We start from the raw sequence: 17,914 nt of genomic DNA on the forward strand, positions 1-17,914 counted from the left end.
AGGAGGAGGAGAGATGAAAAGTAGTAATGACGTCAAAAGGCAGTAGATTCATAATTGCATGCAGTAGTCATACAGTTTCTCTGGGCCTGTTTTTTTTTTTTTTTTTTTTTATGTATGAGCTTGGAAAATTAAAGAAAATGACATCAAAGGCCCCTTCTCATTTTTCGGTAACACATGAGAAAAAAGAAAGATATATCCACTGCTTTAGTCTGTTTGGGCTGCTATATCAATTTACCTTAGAATGGATAGTTTATAAACAACAGAAATTTATTTCAGTTCTAGAGGCTGTGAAGTCCAGGAACAAGGCACCAGCAGGTTTGGTGTCCGGTGAGGACTCATTCTGTGCTTCAAGGATGCAGCTTTCTCCTTTCGTCCTCACGTGGCTGAAGGGGCAAGGCAGCTCCCTTCAATTTATTTTACAGGGGCACTAATCCCAATTGTAAGGACAGACCCTCATGACCTAATTACCTCCTAAAGACCCTACCACTTATCACATTGGGGATTAAGTTTCAACATGGGAATTTTGTTTTTTGTTTTTGTTTTTATTTTATTTTTTCTTTTTTTAGATAGAGTCTCACTGTATTGCCTAGGCTGGAGTACTGTGGCATAGTCACAGCTCACTGCAGCCTCAACCTTCTGGGTTCAAGCTGTCCTCCCACCTCAGCCTCCCAAGTAGCTGGGACCACAGGCACATACCACCCTGCCTGGCTAATTTTATTTTACTTTTTGTAGCGATGGGATCTCCCTGTGTTGCCCAGGCTAGTCTTGGACTCCTGGGCTCAAACAGTCCTCCCTGCTTTGTTTGCCTCCCCAAATGCTGGGATTACAGGCATGATGTTTTTTAAAAGCCACAGGTTTCTTGTCATTTTAAAGCATCAAGTAGAATTGTCCCTGGCTATGATTATAAACTGACCACTGTAGTTAGTACAATCATCATTAAAATATTTTTTAGTAATCTTAAAATCTGTGATGCTCTGATTCTCTTCCACTTATCTACATTGAACAGCTATGAAGAAATATCTGTAGCCTCATTGAATGCAACGGTAGCACTGAAATATTAGTTTAAAATAGAATTATTTAAAATATTTCACAAAATGTGTGTGTGTGTGTATGTATGTGTATATATATATATATATATATATATATAATTATTATTTTTTCTTTTTCTTTCTAAAACCAGTCAATTTTATCTTGGAATCTGGGTCTGTGTGCATTTCATCATTTATCTGGCTTACCTGGCCAAGCGTGGTCACTCACACCTGTAATCCCAGTACTCTGGGAGGCTGAGGCAGGTAGACTGCTTGAGCTCAGGCCCTTGAGGCCAGCCTGGGCAACATGGAGAAATCCTGTCTTTACCAAAAATACAAAAATTAGCTGGACGTGGTTGTTCACACCTGTGGTCCCAGCTACTTGCGAGGCTGAGGTGGGATTGCTGGAGCCCGGGAAGTCAAGACTGCAGTGAGCCGTTATCACACCACTGCACGCCAACCTGGCTGACACATTGGACCCTGTCTCAAAATAATGAATGAATTAATTAATAAAAATATCTGGCTTACCTATTATGGGAAAGCTGAAAAGTCTTATATTTTGTTACAGAGACAGATTTCTAGACTTTTCCTCCATACCAGGGTGCTGTCACCTGGCTGTCTCCTTTGCATTCTTTTTAAATGAAGGTAAAGGGAAGAAAGGTCATCCACTCACCCCTTTGATCTCTTATCTCTCATAACTTAAACACTGCTTCCAAGTATGTGTTCACTCATTCCAAATACTCGAGGGAAGTGAATTCTCTGTGGACCTCCCCTCTATCTTTCTCTGAAATGGTATTTGGATCTGCAAATGTCTTATAATCTGACTGCTTTCCACATCTAGAAAGGAAAAGTGGAACTCTAAGAAGGCTAAGGGTTAGTTACCACAAAAGATGTGTTTTAATGTTGGTTGATATGTTCTGATCAAGAACTTAAGTTCTCAGAAACAATCCATGCTTTATTTGATAAGTCTCTGCTGAATACCATGTCCTTCTCTGGGAAGAGTTTGGGGGATTGGCTGCACAGGGAGGAATGCAAAGGGGGTGGGGAATGTAGTGAGAAGGAGCAAGACTTTGAGGATACTTTTAAGTCAGAATCAGCTCTTAAAATTTATAGGTCTAGGGTACGAGTATAAATGGAGAGCCACATACCATATATCTGAATATTTAAGTTATAACCAAGCTAAGAAACTGTTAAGTAAAGTATGTTATCTCCCTCTACCTTGTCAAATATAAAAATCATGTCCTGGAAGCACAGATTCCAATTTAGAATCCTCAGACTCCCTGGGATTCTGTACTGAATATGATAACGTGGGCAGAGCTGGCCCAGGGACCCCACCTCTTCTCTTCCCTCCTCCAGCTCCATTCCTCACCATAGGACACTGCAGCCCATATGTCCAAGCTCTGCCCATGCTAGGGCACATGGGTGCACACACTGGTGGGAGGATGAACCCAGGGAAGAACCCACACAAGCTCTGGAGGCAAGGTTGGTGTGCAGGGTAAGGAATTCCAGTCTCCTGCTTACTCTTAGTATGGAGAAGGCACTTCTCCAATGGGAATATAATATGAGCCACATGTAATTTCAATAATATATTCTTATTTAAGCCAATATATCAGTTGTTATCAGTTCTAAAAAGTTAATGAGATAGTTTACATTCTTCTTTTTTGTACTCAGTCTTTGAAGTCTACTCTGTATTTTGTATTTCAAGAACATTTCCATTAGGACTAGTCCCATTTCAGGTGCTCAGTGCTACCTGGCACTTGTGGTATTATACTGGACCTTGCAGCTCTAGGGAAAGGGTGCCCCCGACTCCTTGTTCTGTAGGGGGCACTTGGCACCTAGGACTGAGGGCAGTTCTCTTTACATAAAGCTAGTAGTGTTTTCTCATTTAGCTGATGCAGAGAATGGTTGTATCTCTTTCTCTTTATAATTAGAGGTGGGGGTCATTATCACTTTCACAATGTTTGTATATACATAAAATGAATGGGAGATATTTGTTAAGAGGTTTTTTTTTTCTTTTCCATGTATTTTATTTATTTATTTATTTGTTTATTTATTTATTTTGTTTTGAGATGGAGTCTTGCTTTGTCACCCAGGCTGGAGTGCAGTGGCATGATCTCGGCTCACTGCAACCTCTGCCTCCCTGGTTCAAGTGATTCTCCTGCCTCAGCCAGCCGAGTAGCTGGACTACAGGCACCCGCCACCACGCTCGGCTAATTTTTATATTTTTAGTAGAGATGGGGTCTCACCATTTTGGCCAGGCTGGTCTCGAAGTCTTGACCTCAGGTGATTCATCCGCCTCAGCCTCCCAAAGTGCTGGGATTACAGGCGTGAGCCACTCTGCCAAGCCTTCTTTTCCATTTAAAACTTGTTAATTGCATTTTCCTCATTCAGCATATTGCTGCTTTCCTTTATCCTCAGGAGTGATATCATCCTAGTAAATTTATTTGCACAAATGAATTAAACACCACCCCCCCGCCACATTATTGACCTATACTTTTCCAAAAGCCAATGCTTTCATTTCTCATCTTGAGTAATTACTAGCTCTGCAATCTTTCTGTTCCCCACTTTTGAAAAGTTCGCGTGCTCTATTATGTTGGATAATGTCTAGTGGATTTTTTTTCTTCCTAGAGGAACTTTTTTTTAAGTTAATTTAATTGGATGCAAATTTTAAAACTGGCCCATTCTCTCAAATGGGGAAAAATATCTAGAAAGTGGAATGCTGTTTTTGTTTGAACTAGAGCAGCAGTTTCATCTGTGATGCCTGGGATAAACATTTTATATCAGATAGAGTTGCCAGATTTAGGTTAGGGGATAGGGGAGGAAGCACCAGTTAAATTTGAATTTCATATAAACACTGAATAACTTTTTTCAGTGTAAGTGTGCCCTATGATGCAATGTTTAGGACATACTATTAAAAATATTTATTGTTTATCTGAAATTTAAATTTAACTGGATGTACTGTGTTTTATATGGCAATCTTATTTCAGGACTCCTTTGCTCTCTAAAATATTGAGGACCTTAAGCAACATTTATTTATGTCAATTATATATATCGATATTTGCTGAATTATAAATTTAAACTAAGAAATATAGGCTGGGTGCAGTGGCTCACGCCTGTAATCCCAACAGTTTGGGAGGCCAAGGCGGGCGGATCACCTGAGGTCAGGAGTTGGAGACCAGCCTGGCCAACATAGTGAAACTCTATCTCTACTAAAAATACAAAAATTAGCCAAACATGGTTCTGGGCACCTGTAATCCCAGCTACTTGGGAGGCTGAGGCAGGAGAATTGCAACCCAGGAGGTGGAGGTTGCAGTGAGCCGAGATCATGCCCCTGCACTCCAGCCTAGATGACAGAGCTAGACTCTGTCTCAAAAAAAGAAAAGAAATATTTTAGGGTAGGCACGATGACTCATGCCTTTAGTTCTAACACTTTGGGAGGCCAAGACAGGCAGATGGCTTGAGCCCAGGAGTTCAGGACCAGCCTGGGCAAAATGGCAAAACTTCGTCTCTACAAAAAAAAAAAAAAAAATTAGCTGGGTTTGGTGGTGCGTGCATGTAGTCCCAGCTACTCAGGAGGCTGAGGTGGGAGGATCACCTGAGCCCAGGAAGTTGAGGCTGCAGTGACCCATGATCCCACCACTGCATTCTAGCCTTGTCGATAGAGAACCTTTCTCAAAAAAAAAAAAGAAAAAAAAAAAGAAAGAAATTTTTTAATGTATATTAATTCATTTAGACAGCAATAAACCATATTAACATAAATGACGTTTTTAGTAACTTTTTAAATGAAAAAACAGTTTTTCAAAACAAAAATAGTAAGAAGAATGTCATTGTTTTCTTCTCATTGTCTTACTTTTTTTTTTTTTTTTTACGGAGTTTTGCTCCTGTCACCCAGGCTGGAATGCAATGGCACGATCTCGGCTCACTGCGACCTCCGCCTCCCAGGTTCAAGCGATTCTCCTGCCTCAGCCTCCTGAGTAGCTGGGACTACAGGCACACACCACCACGCCCAGCTAATTTTTGTATTTTTAGTAGAGACAGGGTTTCACCATGTTGGCCAGGCTGGTCTCAAACTCCTGACCTCATGTGATCCACCTGCCTCAGCCTCCCAAAGTGCTGGGATTACAGGTGTGAGCCACCACGCCCGGCCAGAGTGTCATTGTTTTCTATTTTGGAGAATCTTTTAATATCTGGCTGGATTCTCATATCTCTTTGTGTATTCCATCTGGTGTGCTATTACAAAAGCAGGTACTGTCTGGAAGTCTCCACTGAAATACGAGAGTGACAGTTAGGTGTGTGGAAGAAAGTGGCACAAAGCAAGTAACATTTTAGTATTGTTATAAAAATAGTTTGACCAGCCAGGCACGGTGGCTTATGCCTGTAATCCAGCACTTTGGGAGGCTGAGGCAGATGGATCACGAGGTCAGGAGATCGAGACCATCCTGGCCAACATGGTGAAAACCCGCCTCTACTAAAAATACAAAAAATTAGCCAGGCATGGTGGCGGGTGCCTGTAGTCCCAGCTACTCGGGAGGCTGAGGCAGGAGAACGGCATGAACCCAGGAGGCGGAGCTTGCAGTGAGCCGAGATCGCACCACTGCACTCCAGCCTGGGCGACAGAGTGAGACTTGGTCTCAAAAAAAAAAAAAAAAGTTTGACCATGTAGATCTTCTGAAAGGGTCTTGGGTACCTCTTCTGGGGTCTCCCAAGCCTGCTTTTAGAATCACTGGACTAGGAATAAGAGACTCTGTAATTCTAGCTTGTGTTTTGCAGTGATTATAAATAATCAGAATAGTGGATAGGCTTTTTTTTTTTTTTTTTTGAGACGGAGTCTTGCTCTATCGCCCAGGCTGGAGTGCAGAGGCGTGATCTCGTCTTACCGCAACCTCTGTCTCCCAGGTTCAAGCAATTCTTCTGCCTCAGCCTCCAGCATAGCTGGGACTACAGGTGCCCGCCAACATGGCTGGCTCATTTTTTTTGTGTTTTTAGTAGAGACGAAGTTTCATCATGTTGGACAGGCTGGTCTTGAACTCCTGACCTCACGTGATCCGCCCACCTCGGCCTCCCAAAGTGCTGGGATTACAGGCATGAGCCACTGCACCTGGCTGAGGATAAGCATTCTTTAAGAAGGCCTAATGGCTCTAATATAAAACAGTTTAAAAACGATTATTCAGATTTAGAAATAATTCTTTCCTAAGTGATTTTTTTTTAATTTAAAATACAATTAGGTCTATTATACTCAGCCATCCAAGTAAACAGGTATTATTTAAAAATCAAGGTAACACTCAACCTGTCAAATAGGTACATTGTCAGCTTTCCGTTTAGAATCAACTTTTATTTAACTATTTAGAATACAGCTTAACATATACTGATTGGGTTGAATTGTGTTTATTTTTAGAGTGTGTGTGTCTCTTCTAGGCAGAGTGCCTACTGTCTAGTATTAGATGTGGGCGGTTTTTAAAGGAGTTAGCATAATGCAGTCACTCCAGTCACTCATCTGATTCTTATCTCGTTTAGAGATGGTGTAGAGGTCGTTGATAGGCCAAATGTAAGAGTGCAGAGAGAAGTAAAAAATTAAAGATAGCTTCTTTAATTGCTTAAGTTGCTTGGGCAACTGTGAAAATGAAAGGGCTATTAACAAAAATAGAGGAAAAAGAAATGCCAGTTTGGAATAAAGATGGTAGGTTCAGTTTGGGGCTGGAAATGTGAGGTAGCTCAGGAGAGGAGCCAGCATGTGATGGGACTGAGATAATTGTTCACACAGGAGTCAAAACATTTCCAAGGAAAACAGTTTAGAGAGAGCATGAAACTGCTAAAAAACCTATCTATGAAGATTACTTCAATTTGGGTTGGGGAAGAAAAGATGAAGAAAAGGAAGGTAATACAGGAGAAGAGGGCTTAAGAGAGCTAAGAAGAAGAAGGGTGGTGTGTGGTCAGCAGCATCAATCAAGTACTGTATTGAGATCGACGAATGACAGTTGGTTCTTTTTTGAGATAGAGTCTCACTCTGTCGCCCAGGCTACATTCCAGGAGTGCAATCTCAGCTCACTGCAACCTCCACCTCCCAGGTTCAAGTGATTCTTGTGCCTCAGCCTCCCGAGTAGCTGGGATTACAGGCATGCACCACCATGCCCGGTTAATTTTTTGTGTTTTTGGTAGAGATGGGGTTTCACCATGTTGGCCAGGCTGGTCCCAAACTTCTGGCCTCAAGTGATCCACTCATCTTGGCTTCCCAAAGTGCTAGGATTACAGGTCTGAGCCACCGGGCCCAGCTGATAATTGGTTCTTGAATTTGGAACTGCAAAGTCCTGGTTACCTTAGAGAGAGTATTGTTTTGATAAGTTTTTATTATTTCAGTTTTGGGTTTGAGAAACATGAAACAGAAGTTTTTGACTTGTCTGGAACAGCACCCACTCCAGAAGGGCTAACGCCAGCTCTGCCTGGTCCCGTTCCTCCTTCACTGGGGCCATTTACACTGTGTTAATTAAGCTAATTGAGATACTGCTAAAAAACTTACTCCAGCAGAATGCACTTCCTGAAATATTCAACCTTATTTTAGAGGGAAAAGTTTGTTTTTAGATAGAATGTTTACATTTTAGGTAAAACACTGGCCTTAGAGTCAGCAGATGTGCATTCCAGTGCTGCTGCTCCTTAACCTCTCTGGGGCCCCCATTTCCTCTTCAGTTGAATTTGGGAGTTGGGCTGGATTATCTGTTAGGCTATGCTAAAATTATGATGTTAATGACATTTGTCTCTTTTTTTCCCTTTTGTTTTGCTGTATTGTAATAGGTTCACCAAGTTGAAGAGTCTTAACCTTTCCAATAATCATTTAGGGGACTTCCCACTGGCAGTCTGCAGTATTCCAACCCTGGCAGAGCTGAACGTGTCCTGCAATGCCCTGCGATCAGTCCCGTCAGCCGTTGGAGTGATGCACAAGTGTGTACTTCAAACCCCACTGGCTGGTATATCCAGAAGCCCCAGGGAAGCTGCATTGGGGGTGTGGCACATGAGATTAGTTAACTTGTTATGTTGGTCATGTAAGTCCTGGCCCCAAATCAAGAGATCAGGGACTGTGTAGTCCATATGGAGTTCATGTGTTGGATTTGTACTCCTTACGGTCTTGTAAAAAAATTAAATATTCTTGTTTAGAACTGAAGATCCCTACAGATGAGTATGTCTAAACATGGAATGTGGGTTATGTTCTCATTTTTCTGAGTTCTATTGAATTCTAAGACTTAGAAATTAATTTTAAGAAATAACAAGGAAAGTCCAAAGGATATCTGAATCAATTCATATCACAGCTCACATTGCTCCCATTTAAGCCTATTCAGATTGGGAAAACTAGTCATAATTTTTCATTTTCAATAAAGGATTAAGATGCTTATCTCTGATTATTTCTTTTTGGTCCATTATTGCCTCAGGCCCTGCCCTTAGGCATTTTGCGAAGAGTAATACATTTTCTGGTAATATGATCTACACTTATGGAACTTGTATGTTGATAATAAAGATGTAAAATTTATACATTCTGTTTGTAATTCTTATGTTTTCTCTAATAGCTTACAGACATTTTTGTTGGATGGAAACTTTCTCCAATCCCTTCCTGCTGAGTTGGAGAACATGAAGCAGCTTAGTTATCTGGGTCTTTCTTTCAATGAATTTACTGACATTCCCGAAGTATTGGAGAAATTGACTGCTGTGGATAAACTTTGTATGTCCGGAAACTGTATGGAGACCCTTAGGCTACAGGCTTTAAGAAAAATGCCTCACATTAAACATGTGGATCTAAGGTAACCATTTTTGAGAAATAGATCTCATTTGAGTGGTTGGCTTATATTGCAGGGGTGGGGAGTAGGTTATTAACCAAGGCAAACAGGCTGGGTAATTGAATGTGGGCCTGTTTTTCTATTTCTGCCTAGAGGGAAGAATTATGATTAATAGTAGGGTTTGCTATTACTGGAAACTTTCTCAGTGATGTATGTCTTGAAGGTCTTTGTTTTGCAAATTGGAACCCAGTTGAGTGAGAGAGCTGTTTTTTGTTTTTGTTTTATTTTTTTTTGTTGTTGTTGGTTTTTGGTTTCGTTGTTGTTGTTGTTGTTGTTGTTGTTTTGAAGTCTCGCTCTGTCGCCCAGGCTGGAGTGTGGTGGCCTGATCTCGGCTTACTGCAAGCTTTGCCTCCCAGGTTCACGCCATTCTCCTGCCTCAGCCTCCATAGTAGCTGGGACTACAGGCACCCACTACCACACCTGACTAATTTTTTTGTATTTTTAGTAGAGATGGGTTTTCACTGTGTTAGCCAGGATGGTCTCGATCTGCTGACCTCGTGATCCGCCCACCTCGGCCTCCCAAAGTGCTGGGATTACAGGCATGAGCCACCGTGCCCGTCCTGTTTTTTGTTGTTGTTTTTAAAGAGATAGGGCCTTGCTCTCTTGCCCAGCCTGGAGTGTAATGATGTGCTCAGAGCTCACTGCAGCCTCAAACTTCTGGGCTCAGGTGATCTTCCTGCCTCAGCCTCCCAAGTACTCAGGCATGTTCAGTTTCATCAGTGTAAAGGAGCATCACCTTTTGCTCCCCTTTCTTCTCCTTTCATATGGTTCAGCCTAGGAAACCTATACATTCCAGTCCCATAAAGAATTACTTGGCTTCACCTTTCCTCAGAATAAAGGAATCAGACCTGTCCCTCCTAGGGAAGTATTAGCAATTTGCAGATATAAAATTCTTGATTTGGAGGTAAAAGTGGTTATAATTTATCTAATTTTTGAGAATTTCTTGGAATGTGACAAGATAAGGAACTCTAAACACTTTGTTAACTTGCTTTCTAAATTGTTAACATTATTTGCCTCTGAGTTCCTTGTATTTAGAAAACCCTCATATTCCAGAATTTAAGCCCTATTTTATTCATCCACCAGTGGTAGAACTTCATTAGAGCCAAGGACAATGGCTTGCACTGACCTCAGGTAGCAAGAATGAGATGATTTCTGAGTTACCTGGTACATTTAGGGAGACATCATTTTTCTTGATCTGAATTAGCTTACACATAAGATCAATCTAAAATGTCGAGAAGTAATAAATCTTAGGAAGAGCTTTATAAATTCTTCAGATTCATAGTTCTAACTTGAGTTTTTAGATGACGTCACCTACAGGATATTTAAATACCAGAATAGACATTAGACACTCTGTAAATGTTGAGTGACCATGAGTAACTGCTTCCTTCCTGGCCCCTGAGCTGAGGAGGGGAAAATCAGATCAGGTTTGTTCTAATTCTGCCTTAATACTTTATTTGTTGTTTATTGTTTTTGTTTTTGCTTCTGTTTTCAGAGATAGAGTATCTCTCTGTCGCCCAGGCTGGAGTGCAGTGGCATGATCTCAGCTCACTGCAACCTCCACCTCCCGGGTTCAAGAGATTCTCCTCCCTCAACCTCCCGAGTAGCTGGGATTACAGGTGCCCGCCACCACACCTGGCTAGTTTTTGTATTTTTAGTAAAGACAGGGTTTCACCATATTGGCCAGACTGGTCTTGAACTCCTGACTTCAAGTGATCCACCTGCCTTGACCTCTCAAAGTGCTGGGATTACAGACATGAGCCACCACACCCAGCCTAATTCTGCCTTAATACTTAAAATCAAAGGTAGTGGAGTAATTTAAGGAGAGTCTTGCTTAGTTTCTCTAAGTAAAGGGCTACTTTTATTCAGTTTTTTTTTCCCCTTTAAATGGAAATGGTACATCAGATTGATTATTTTTTTCTTTGCATTGATGTTCTTTGAGTTCAATATTATTTCTTCTGTGGCATCATTAATAATTCCTCCTCCCCTCTCCTCTTTCTCCTCTTTGTACAAAGTGTGGCTGTTACTTCTTGGTCACTTCTCTTTCTATCCATGTTTTCTGCCTTGGTGGTTGCATATACCCTCAGGCTTCATTTTCACCTTTCATTTTGATGTTAATCATTCCCCAGTCTTTCCCTATTCCTTCTTTGACTTCTTGAGACCAGTTCCACTTAAGCTGCCAGCTGGATAACTTCTTGGTTTTCCCTATTGACACATTTAACCAAATACATGTAAAACAGAGTTCAGTGTCTTTCTTACTCAACCAGTTCTTTCTCATGGATTTCTTTTTTTGCTGATAGCAACACCACCTCATTGGTTTTCCAGACACATAACTCTTGGCTGATTCTGTCAGCTCTTCTTTTACATGAGTTTCTCTCTTTCATCCCTTCCTTTTTCTTCTCACTGTGACTGTTGTCTTCTAGCTGAGCCATTTGCTGCCATTGTGCAGCCTCCCAAGCAAGCACAATTTTGCTCAGAGCCTGCGGTTCTCTTGTTCAAGGTATTCAAGCCCTCATATTTGGTTTCAGCCCACTGGTATGTGAGTCCCTTGAGGATGAGGCTCTATCTCTGAGCTGCTCATGTGTGGGCCTCCAACCTGTGGTGGCAAGTTAACTATTTGCTACTTTTCCACAATGAGGTGTGTACAGAAGTTGAGACTAATATTTTAGTATCATACAATGATTTGACATTGCCACAATATCCAGCTGTATTATGAGTTGATTCTTGTTGTACAGGGAATCAACTAGTTTATTTTATTTTATTTTATTTATTATTATTATTATTATTATTATTTTTTGAGGCGGAATTTCTTGTTGCCCACACTGGAGTGCAGTGGTGTGATCTCGGCTCACTGCAACCTCCGCTTCCCAGATTTAAGCGATTTTCCTGCCTCAGCCTCCCAAGTAGCTGGGATTACAGGCAGCCATCACCATGACTGGCTAATTTTTTGTATTTTTAGTAGAAACAGGGTTTCACCATGTTGGCCAGGCTGGTCTCGAACTCCTGATCTCAAGTGATCCACCTGCTTCGGCCTCCCAAAGTGCTGGGGTTACAGCCATGAGCCACCGCACCTGGCCTCAACTAATTTAGATGTTGTCAAACTTGCACAGTGAGTTGCATGTGATGTGAGCTGTGTATGGGTTTTGTACTGTACATCAGTCTGTCATGAATTACAACTTTAGAAAATAGGTCTCCTTCACCATAGATAATTTAAGCACTGTTTTTATTTATCCTTCAACCCCAGTGTTAGTCCTTAGTAGGTCCAGTCCTTGGTTAATTGCCTCACCCACCTTTATAGCACAGACCCTCGCATACCCTGCACTCCTGTAGAAGCTATTCAGGCAGGCACAAAACTTGCCCTGTGCTCTTCTGTTTGATGCAGAGGCTGTTCCATTGCTTCCTCGCACCTGCTTTTCTTCTCCCATGTACACCTGTTCCATTCTGCCTACTCTTGGGAATCAGATGAGTTGCTTCCTTTTCCATAGCCTTTTTTTTTAAAAACCATTCTCTGCATTTTATACATCATTCATGGCACTTATCACGTATCTGTAGTTCCTGTGTTTTATAAAACATATTTGACTCTCCTTACTAAATTGTGAAATCTGTTGAAAAACACCTTGTTTTATTCATCTCTTACTGCAACAAAGCCATAGGTCATCATCGCTGTCACCATCACCATAGCCCTTCAAAGGCTGGAGTGCAGTGGTACAAGCGCAGCTCATTAGAACCTTGATCTCCTGGACTTAAGTGATCCCCCTACCTCAGCCTCCTGTGTAGCTGGGATGACAAGTACACACTACCACACTTGGCTAATTTTGAAATTTTTTGGAGAGATGGGGCCTCAGTTTGTTGCCTAGGCTGGCTCAAACTCCTGGGCTCAAGCTGTTCTCTTGCCTCAGCCTCCCGAAGTGCTGAGAATTACAGGCATGAGTCACCACGCCTGGCCAGAAGGGAATTTTCATCATATTTTGCCTCTTAAAAAGTTTGTCTGGGCCAGGTGCAGTGGCTCCTTCCTGTAAACTCAGCACTTTGGGAGGCCAAGGCGGGTGGATCACATGAGGTCAGGAGTTCAAGACCAGCCTGGCCAACATGGCAAAACCCTGCCTCTACTAAAAATGCAAAAATTAGCTGGCCGTGGTGGCATGTGCCTGTAGTCCCAACTACTCGGGAGGCTAAGGCAGGAGACTTGTTTGAACCCGGGAGGCGGAGGTTGCAGTGGGCCAAGATCGCGCCACTGCACTCCAGCCTGGGTGACAGAGCGAGACTTTGCCTTAAAATAATAAAATAAATAAATAAATAAATAAATAAATAAAAAGTTTGTCCTAGTTACATCATGGTGACTGTGGTCAACAATATATTGTATTTGTTTGTATTCTTGTTTTTTCTTTTTTGTTTTTTTTTTTTTTTGAGACAGGGTCTCACTTTGTTACCCAAGCTGGAATGCAATGGTGCAGTCACAGTTCACTGCAGCCTCAAACTCCTGGGTTCGAGTGATCTTCCTGCCCCAGCCTCTCAAATAGCTGGGAGTATAGGCACGTGCCACAATGGCTGGCTAATTTTTTATTTTTTGTAGAGATGGGGTCTTGCTCTGTGGCCCAGTCTGGTCTCAAACGAACCTTCTACTTCAGCCTCCCAAAGTGGTAGGATTACAGAGTTTGAGCTACCACACCCTGCCATAATATATTGTATTCTTGAACAATGCTAAGAGAGTGGATGTAAAGTATTTTCACCACATAAGTAATAACTATGTGAGATAGTGCATGTGAACTAGCTAGAATTAGTCATTTCACAGTATACATATATTTCAAAAGTCATGCTGTACACAATAAATATGTACAGTTTTATCTGTCAATTAAACAAATAATAAAACGGTTCATCCTAAGTAGCTGAATTACTGTGTGAACCTGAAAACTTGGTATTTCAGTCATGGTGAGAGTTAACAACTTAAGCCAAATGTTAACTTTCTTTTTTGTTACATTAACTTTGCTTTTGTTATAGATTTTTTTGTCTCCTTATTAAATCAACGCTTATTATTTTAGCATTAATACAATTTCATTGTATTGAATGAAATTGTGTGTGGCTCTTTCAAGTGAAGATGATAAAGCCATTGTGAAGGTTATTCGAAGTGTAGATTAGGAAGAAGGTGAGACATTTGTTCCATTCCTGCAGTCTGTTGTACCCAAGATGAGATGTGTTTTTTCTTTTTTATTCTGTTTACACATTCTAGTCATCTAGTGAGCATTTGGAAATAGGCAGATTGCTGGGTCAAGGCCAGCTTTTAAATCTTACAACCTGGGATAAAAAAAGAGAAGGAGCCAAAAAAACATCCTCTTAGGGCCATTGGAAAAGGCCATATGCTGTGCTTGCGTGTTGACACATCCCAGCTCTTTGCTGGAACTCATCCTTGTGTTTCAGTGGCTTGAGGATATTATTCTTAATTCCTTTTCCATAGGTTTATTTTATTTTTTTAAAGGACAGAAATTCACTACGGAGAAACTGTAGCTTTTTCCTGTACTCTAGACTTATATTAATACTTTCTTTTTTTTTTTTTTTTTGAGACAAAGTCTCACTCTGTCACTCAGGCTAGAGTGCAATGGCGTGATCTTGGCTCACCACAACCTCTGCCTCCTGGGTTTAAGCAATTCTCCTGCCTCAGCCTCCCAAGTAGCTGGGATTACAGGCGTGTGCCACTATGCCCAGCTAATTTTTTGTATTTTTTTTTAGTAGAGATGGGGTTTCACCATGCTGGCCAGGCTGGTCTCGAACTCCTGACCTCGTGAACCGCCCACCTCGGCCTCCCAAAGTGCTGGGATTACAGGTATGAGCCACCGCACCCATCCTATATTAGTACTCTTATAAACAAGTGCACTATCTCAGCACTTTGCTGGCTTTGTAATGGAAAGGAGATGGTTTTTGTTGTTTGTTTTTAAAGTAGTTAGACATAGCCTAAGAAAGTGGAAATTGACATTTCCATCTATTTTTCTCCCTTTTGAAGCTAAATATGTCTTTGTTATTTTGGTTCCTAGTCCCCATTACTACTTATTTTCTGATAGTTCATCCACAGCAACTTCAGTCAGTCAGCTCACTAGTTCTTATGGCTAGAGATTCTGCCAGTTTTCCCCTGTGCCTTGCTTCATCACAGAGGTGTTGGTTCCCATTTTTGTCCAGCTTTCTAAGATTTCTCAATGGATCCTCGATGCCGGGTTTCAGTACTTTCTGCACTTCACTCTATCAAGCAGTATTTTATAGACAGAGATAGTTTTGGTGGTTCATCCTGGTCCTGAGCAGTTGGGAGTCATGTGCTTGCATTCCCATCTCTGTTGCTCCCATTCAGTGTGCAACTCTTATTCGTTATGACTCCTGTCCATTACTGTTTTTCCGCCTCAACCTTTAATTCCATGCTACTCATCCGCCTGTTCATGCATCCTCTCTCCTTCATTAAATATTCATTGTAGTTGTGATGTGCGTAACAGTTGTTCTGAGTTTTGTTTCTTATGTTCTTTTTGGTATGGTGTAGATAGTTTCACAGTTCCTTGGATGTCAGTTCCTAGTTCTTTGTAAGTCAATGCTTAAGAGGAATTTTTTTCCCTCTTGAAGCGAATTAAGGTAAAGTCAATGTGCTTATTCCTCTCCCAAGTGTGGTGGTGTCACTTGTGTTTCAGAATATATTGTGAAGGTTAAAACCTCCTGGAATTGTAGCTAAAAATAGATACTCTGGCTAGTTAAGAAAGGCCGGATGCTGAGATTCCAAAAATCATGGAGAACTATAATACTGAGAGAATTGAGTTCTTTCTCGCTATTTCTCATATTAGGGTGTGCCCATTTACTTATAGCATTGCAGTTAATTATAGTCTCTATTTATGTACTTTGCCCTCAAGGTTGAACGTAATTAGGAAGCTGATAGCAGATGAAGTGGACTTTCTACAGCATGTTACTCAGCTTGACCTACGAGACAATAAGCTTGGTGATCTAGATGCCATGATTTTCAACAACATTGAAGTTTTACACTGTGAAAGGAATCAACTGGTCACATTAGACATCTGTGGCTATTTCCTAAAAGCACTCTATGCCTCTTCTAATGGTATGTATCATAGGCCACATCAGAGTTGCTCTTTTGGTTCCAAGAATTTACCCAGCATCATTATTTCTGCCTCTGATTGTTCTTTGCTCAAGTAGTTAGTAAAACAGCTCAAATTTTGCTAAAATAAAAGTGACAAAAGAAAAATGTGACTTACTGTTTAAAGGAATCAAAAAGGAAAATTTTATTGTCCCTAATTTTTTTCTCGTATTGTGATTTGGAGAAGTTACTCCCACTTTTGATTTGATTTTTCTGCTTAAAGGAAGAGAGAAAAGTGAACTATTTCTTGGGCTACATTACCAAGATCTAGAGATCTTTACTACCTTATTACTAAATCTGGAACCTTTATTTAATACTGGAGAATGAAAGGAAGTTTTATTTTGACTTCATTCAGGATCTCCAGTTTCATGTTTGACTAACAAAGAACTCACCTTAATATAAACCAGAATGTTAGCTGGGCGTGGGGGTGCATGCCTGTAGTCCCAGCTACTTGGGAATGGGAAGCTGAGGCAGGAGGATTGCTGGAGCCCAGGAGGTGGAGGCTGCGGTGGTCTGAGATCACACTACTGCACTCCAGCCTGGTTGACAGAGCGAGACCCTGTCTCAAAAAAAAAGAAAAGATAATTAAAAAAAGATAAACCAGAATGACATACCTACAAGGACACCATAAAGCAAGAGTCTTAATCATTTAATAATATTTCTTTCTAAGAATCTGAAAATCAGGGCAGTTCCAAAAAAGAAAAGGTAATATGGGCATATGTTTGCTAAGATGAAGGTTTCCATTCCCTACAGTCAGTAAACTGAATGAAAACAAATGTTCACTAGTGCAAGTTGAGCATATGTTTGTCACGCACTTGTTTTATGCATAGTGCAGCTCATGAGCTCTGAAAGATGAAGGATTTTTCAAATGTGATTACTGTTATCTCAGAAAAACAAGCCAAGCCTCAAATAGGTATCTTTTCTAGTGTAAATCAGTTTGGCTGAGCACTGAAGGGTTATAGGATTTAGATAACCAGTGGGAATGAAGTAGGAAGAAAGAATCTGAATGTGGGTTGTTCGGCAGTTGGGAGAAGATAGGGAATTCTGAACCCATAGAAGTAATTAGGGGATGCATGCTCTTGTCAGATGGTCAAGCATTGGCCTTAGCATAGTAAGCGATAGAGAACCAGTAGAGACTCTAAAGTGGAGGAGACATGATGGAAGTGATGCTTTAAGGTGGTTAATGTGAAAATAGTGTGTACAGAATGCATTTATAAGAGAAGGTTGAGGGTAATCCACTACTCCACTAATCCAGGTTATTATGATGGACTTCATGTGGGTTAATGGGAACTTGTAGTCAAGATTACATATGTTGATTTGAGACTTACCTGCTCAGAGGTGATACCTGAAACCAGGGAAGTAAGGTAACTGGAAGAGAGGAGAATGCTAGTATCAAAGGTCAACTTACAAGCCCCTCACACTTAGCTGGAGCCAGACTGGGCAACCAGATAGGAGCTGCATCTGTGAGTTACTTGGTAATTGTTTAGAGAAGCAGAAGGACATTTACAAACTACTCTGTCCAAGAAACAGTTACAGGGGACAGTGGTGTCATATTTCATAAAGTGTTGAGGAAGTGTTTCAGATTTAAGTAAAATAAGTCATTTGTGACCCACTGGAGTGCTGTTTCAGTAAGGTGATGAGGGCAAAAGACAAGAAACATTATTTGGTTTTATGGAAGGACCCTTGGGTTTTAAAAGGATGGTACTCATGTGGTTAATCTTTCAGATGTAATCTTTCAGCCTGAATAACAATAAGAGCAACAGTAAATGGATAACAAAAAGGTAGGAAATTAGAATGCATGATGTATTTCAATCTCTGAAGAAGATCTTGTGATTAAAAGTTCTTTTTTACTTTCCTGCACTTTCAAAGTTAAACAAATGATGTATTGTACTTCCTAAACTAAACAAACAATAGAGAATAAAGCACAGTAATGATGTTCCACATACAAAAAG

At 40.9% G+C, this 17,914-nt stretch overlaps 1 protein-coding gene across 1 annotated transcript in view; it reads left to right on the forward strand.

Moving 5' to 3' along the window:
* Positions 1–17,914, forward strand: part of PHLPP1 (PH domain and leucine rich repeat protein phosphatase 1) — a 256,881-nt gene that overhangs the window by 170,480 nt on the left and 68,487 nt on the right. The window contains exons 5-7 of the mRNA XM_002828274.5: positions 7,815–7,961; positions 8,582–8,812; positions 15,724–15,926. Coding sequence (XP_002828320.4) covers positions 7,815–7,961; positions 8,582–8,812; positions 15,724–15,926 — 581 coding nt within the window. The remainder of the gene's footprint in view (positions 1–7,814; positions 7,962–8,581; positions 8,813–15,723; positions 15,927–17,914) is intronic.

This window comes from Pongo abelii, chromosome 17, assembly GCF_028885655.2.
Source record: "Pongo abelii isolate AG06213 chromosome 17, NHGRI_mPonAbe1-v2.0_pri, whole genome shotgun sequence".
NCBI lineage: Eukaryota > Metazoa > Chordata > Mammalia > Primates > Hominidae > Pongo > Pongo abelii.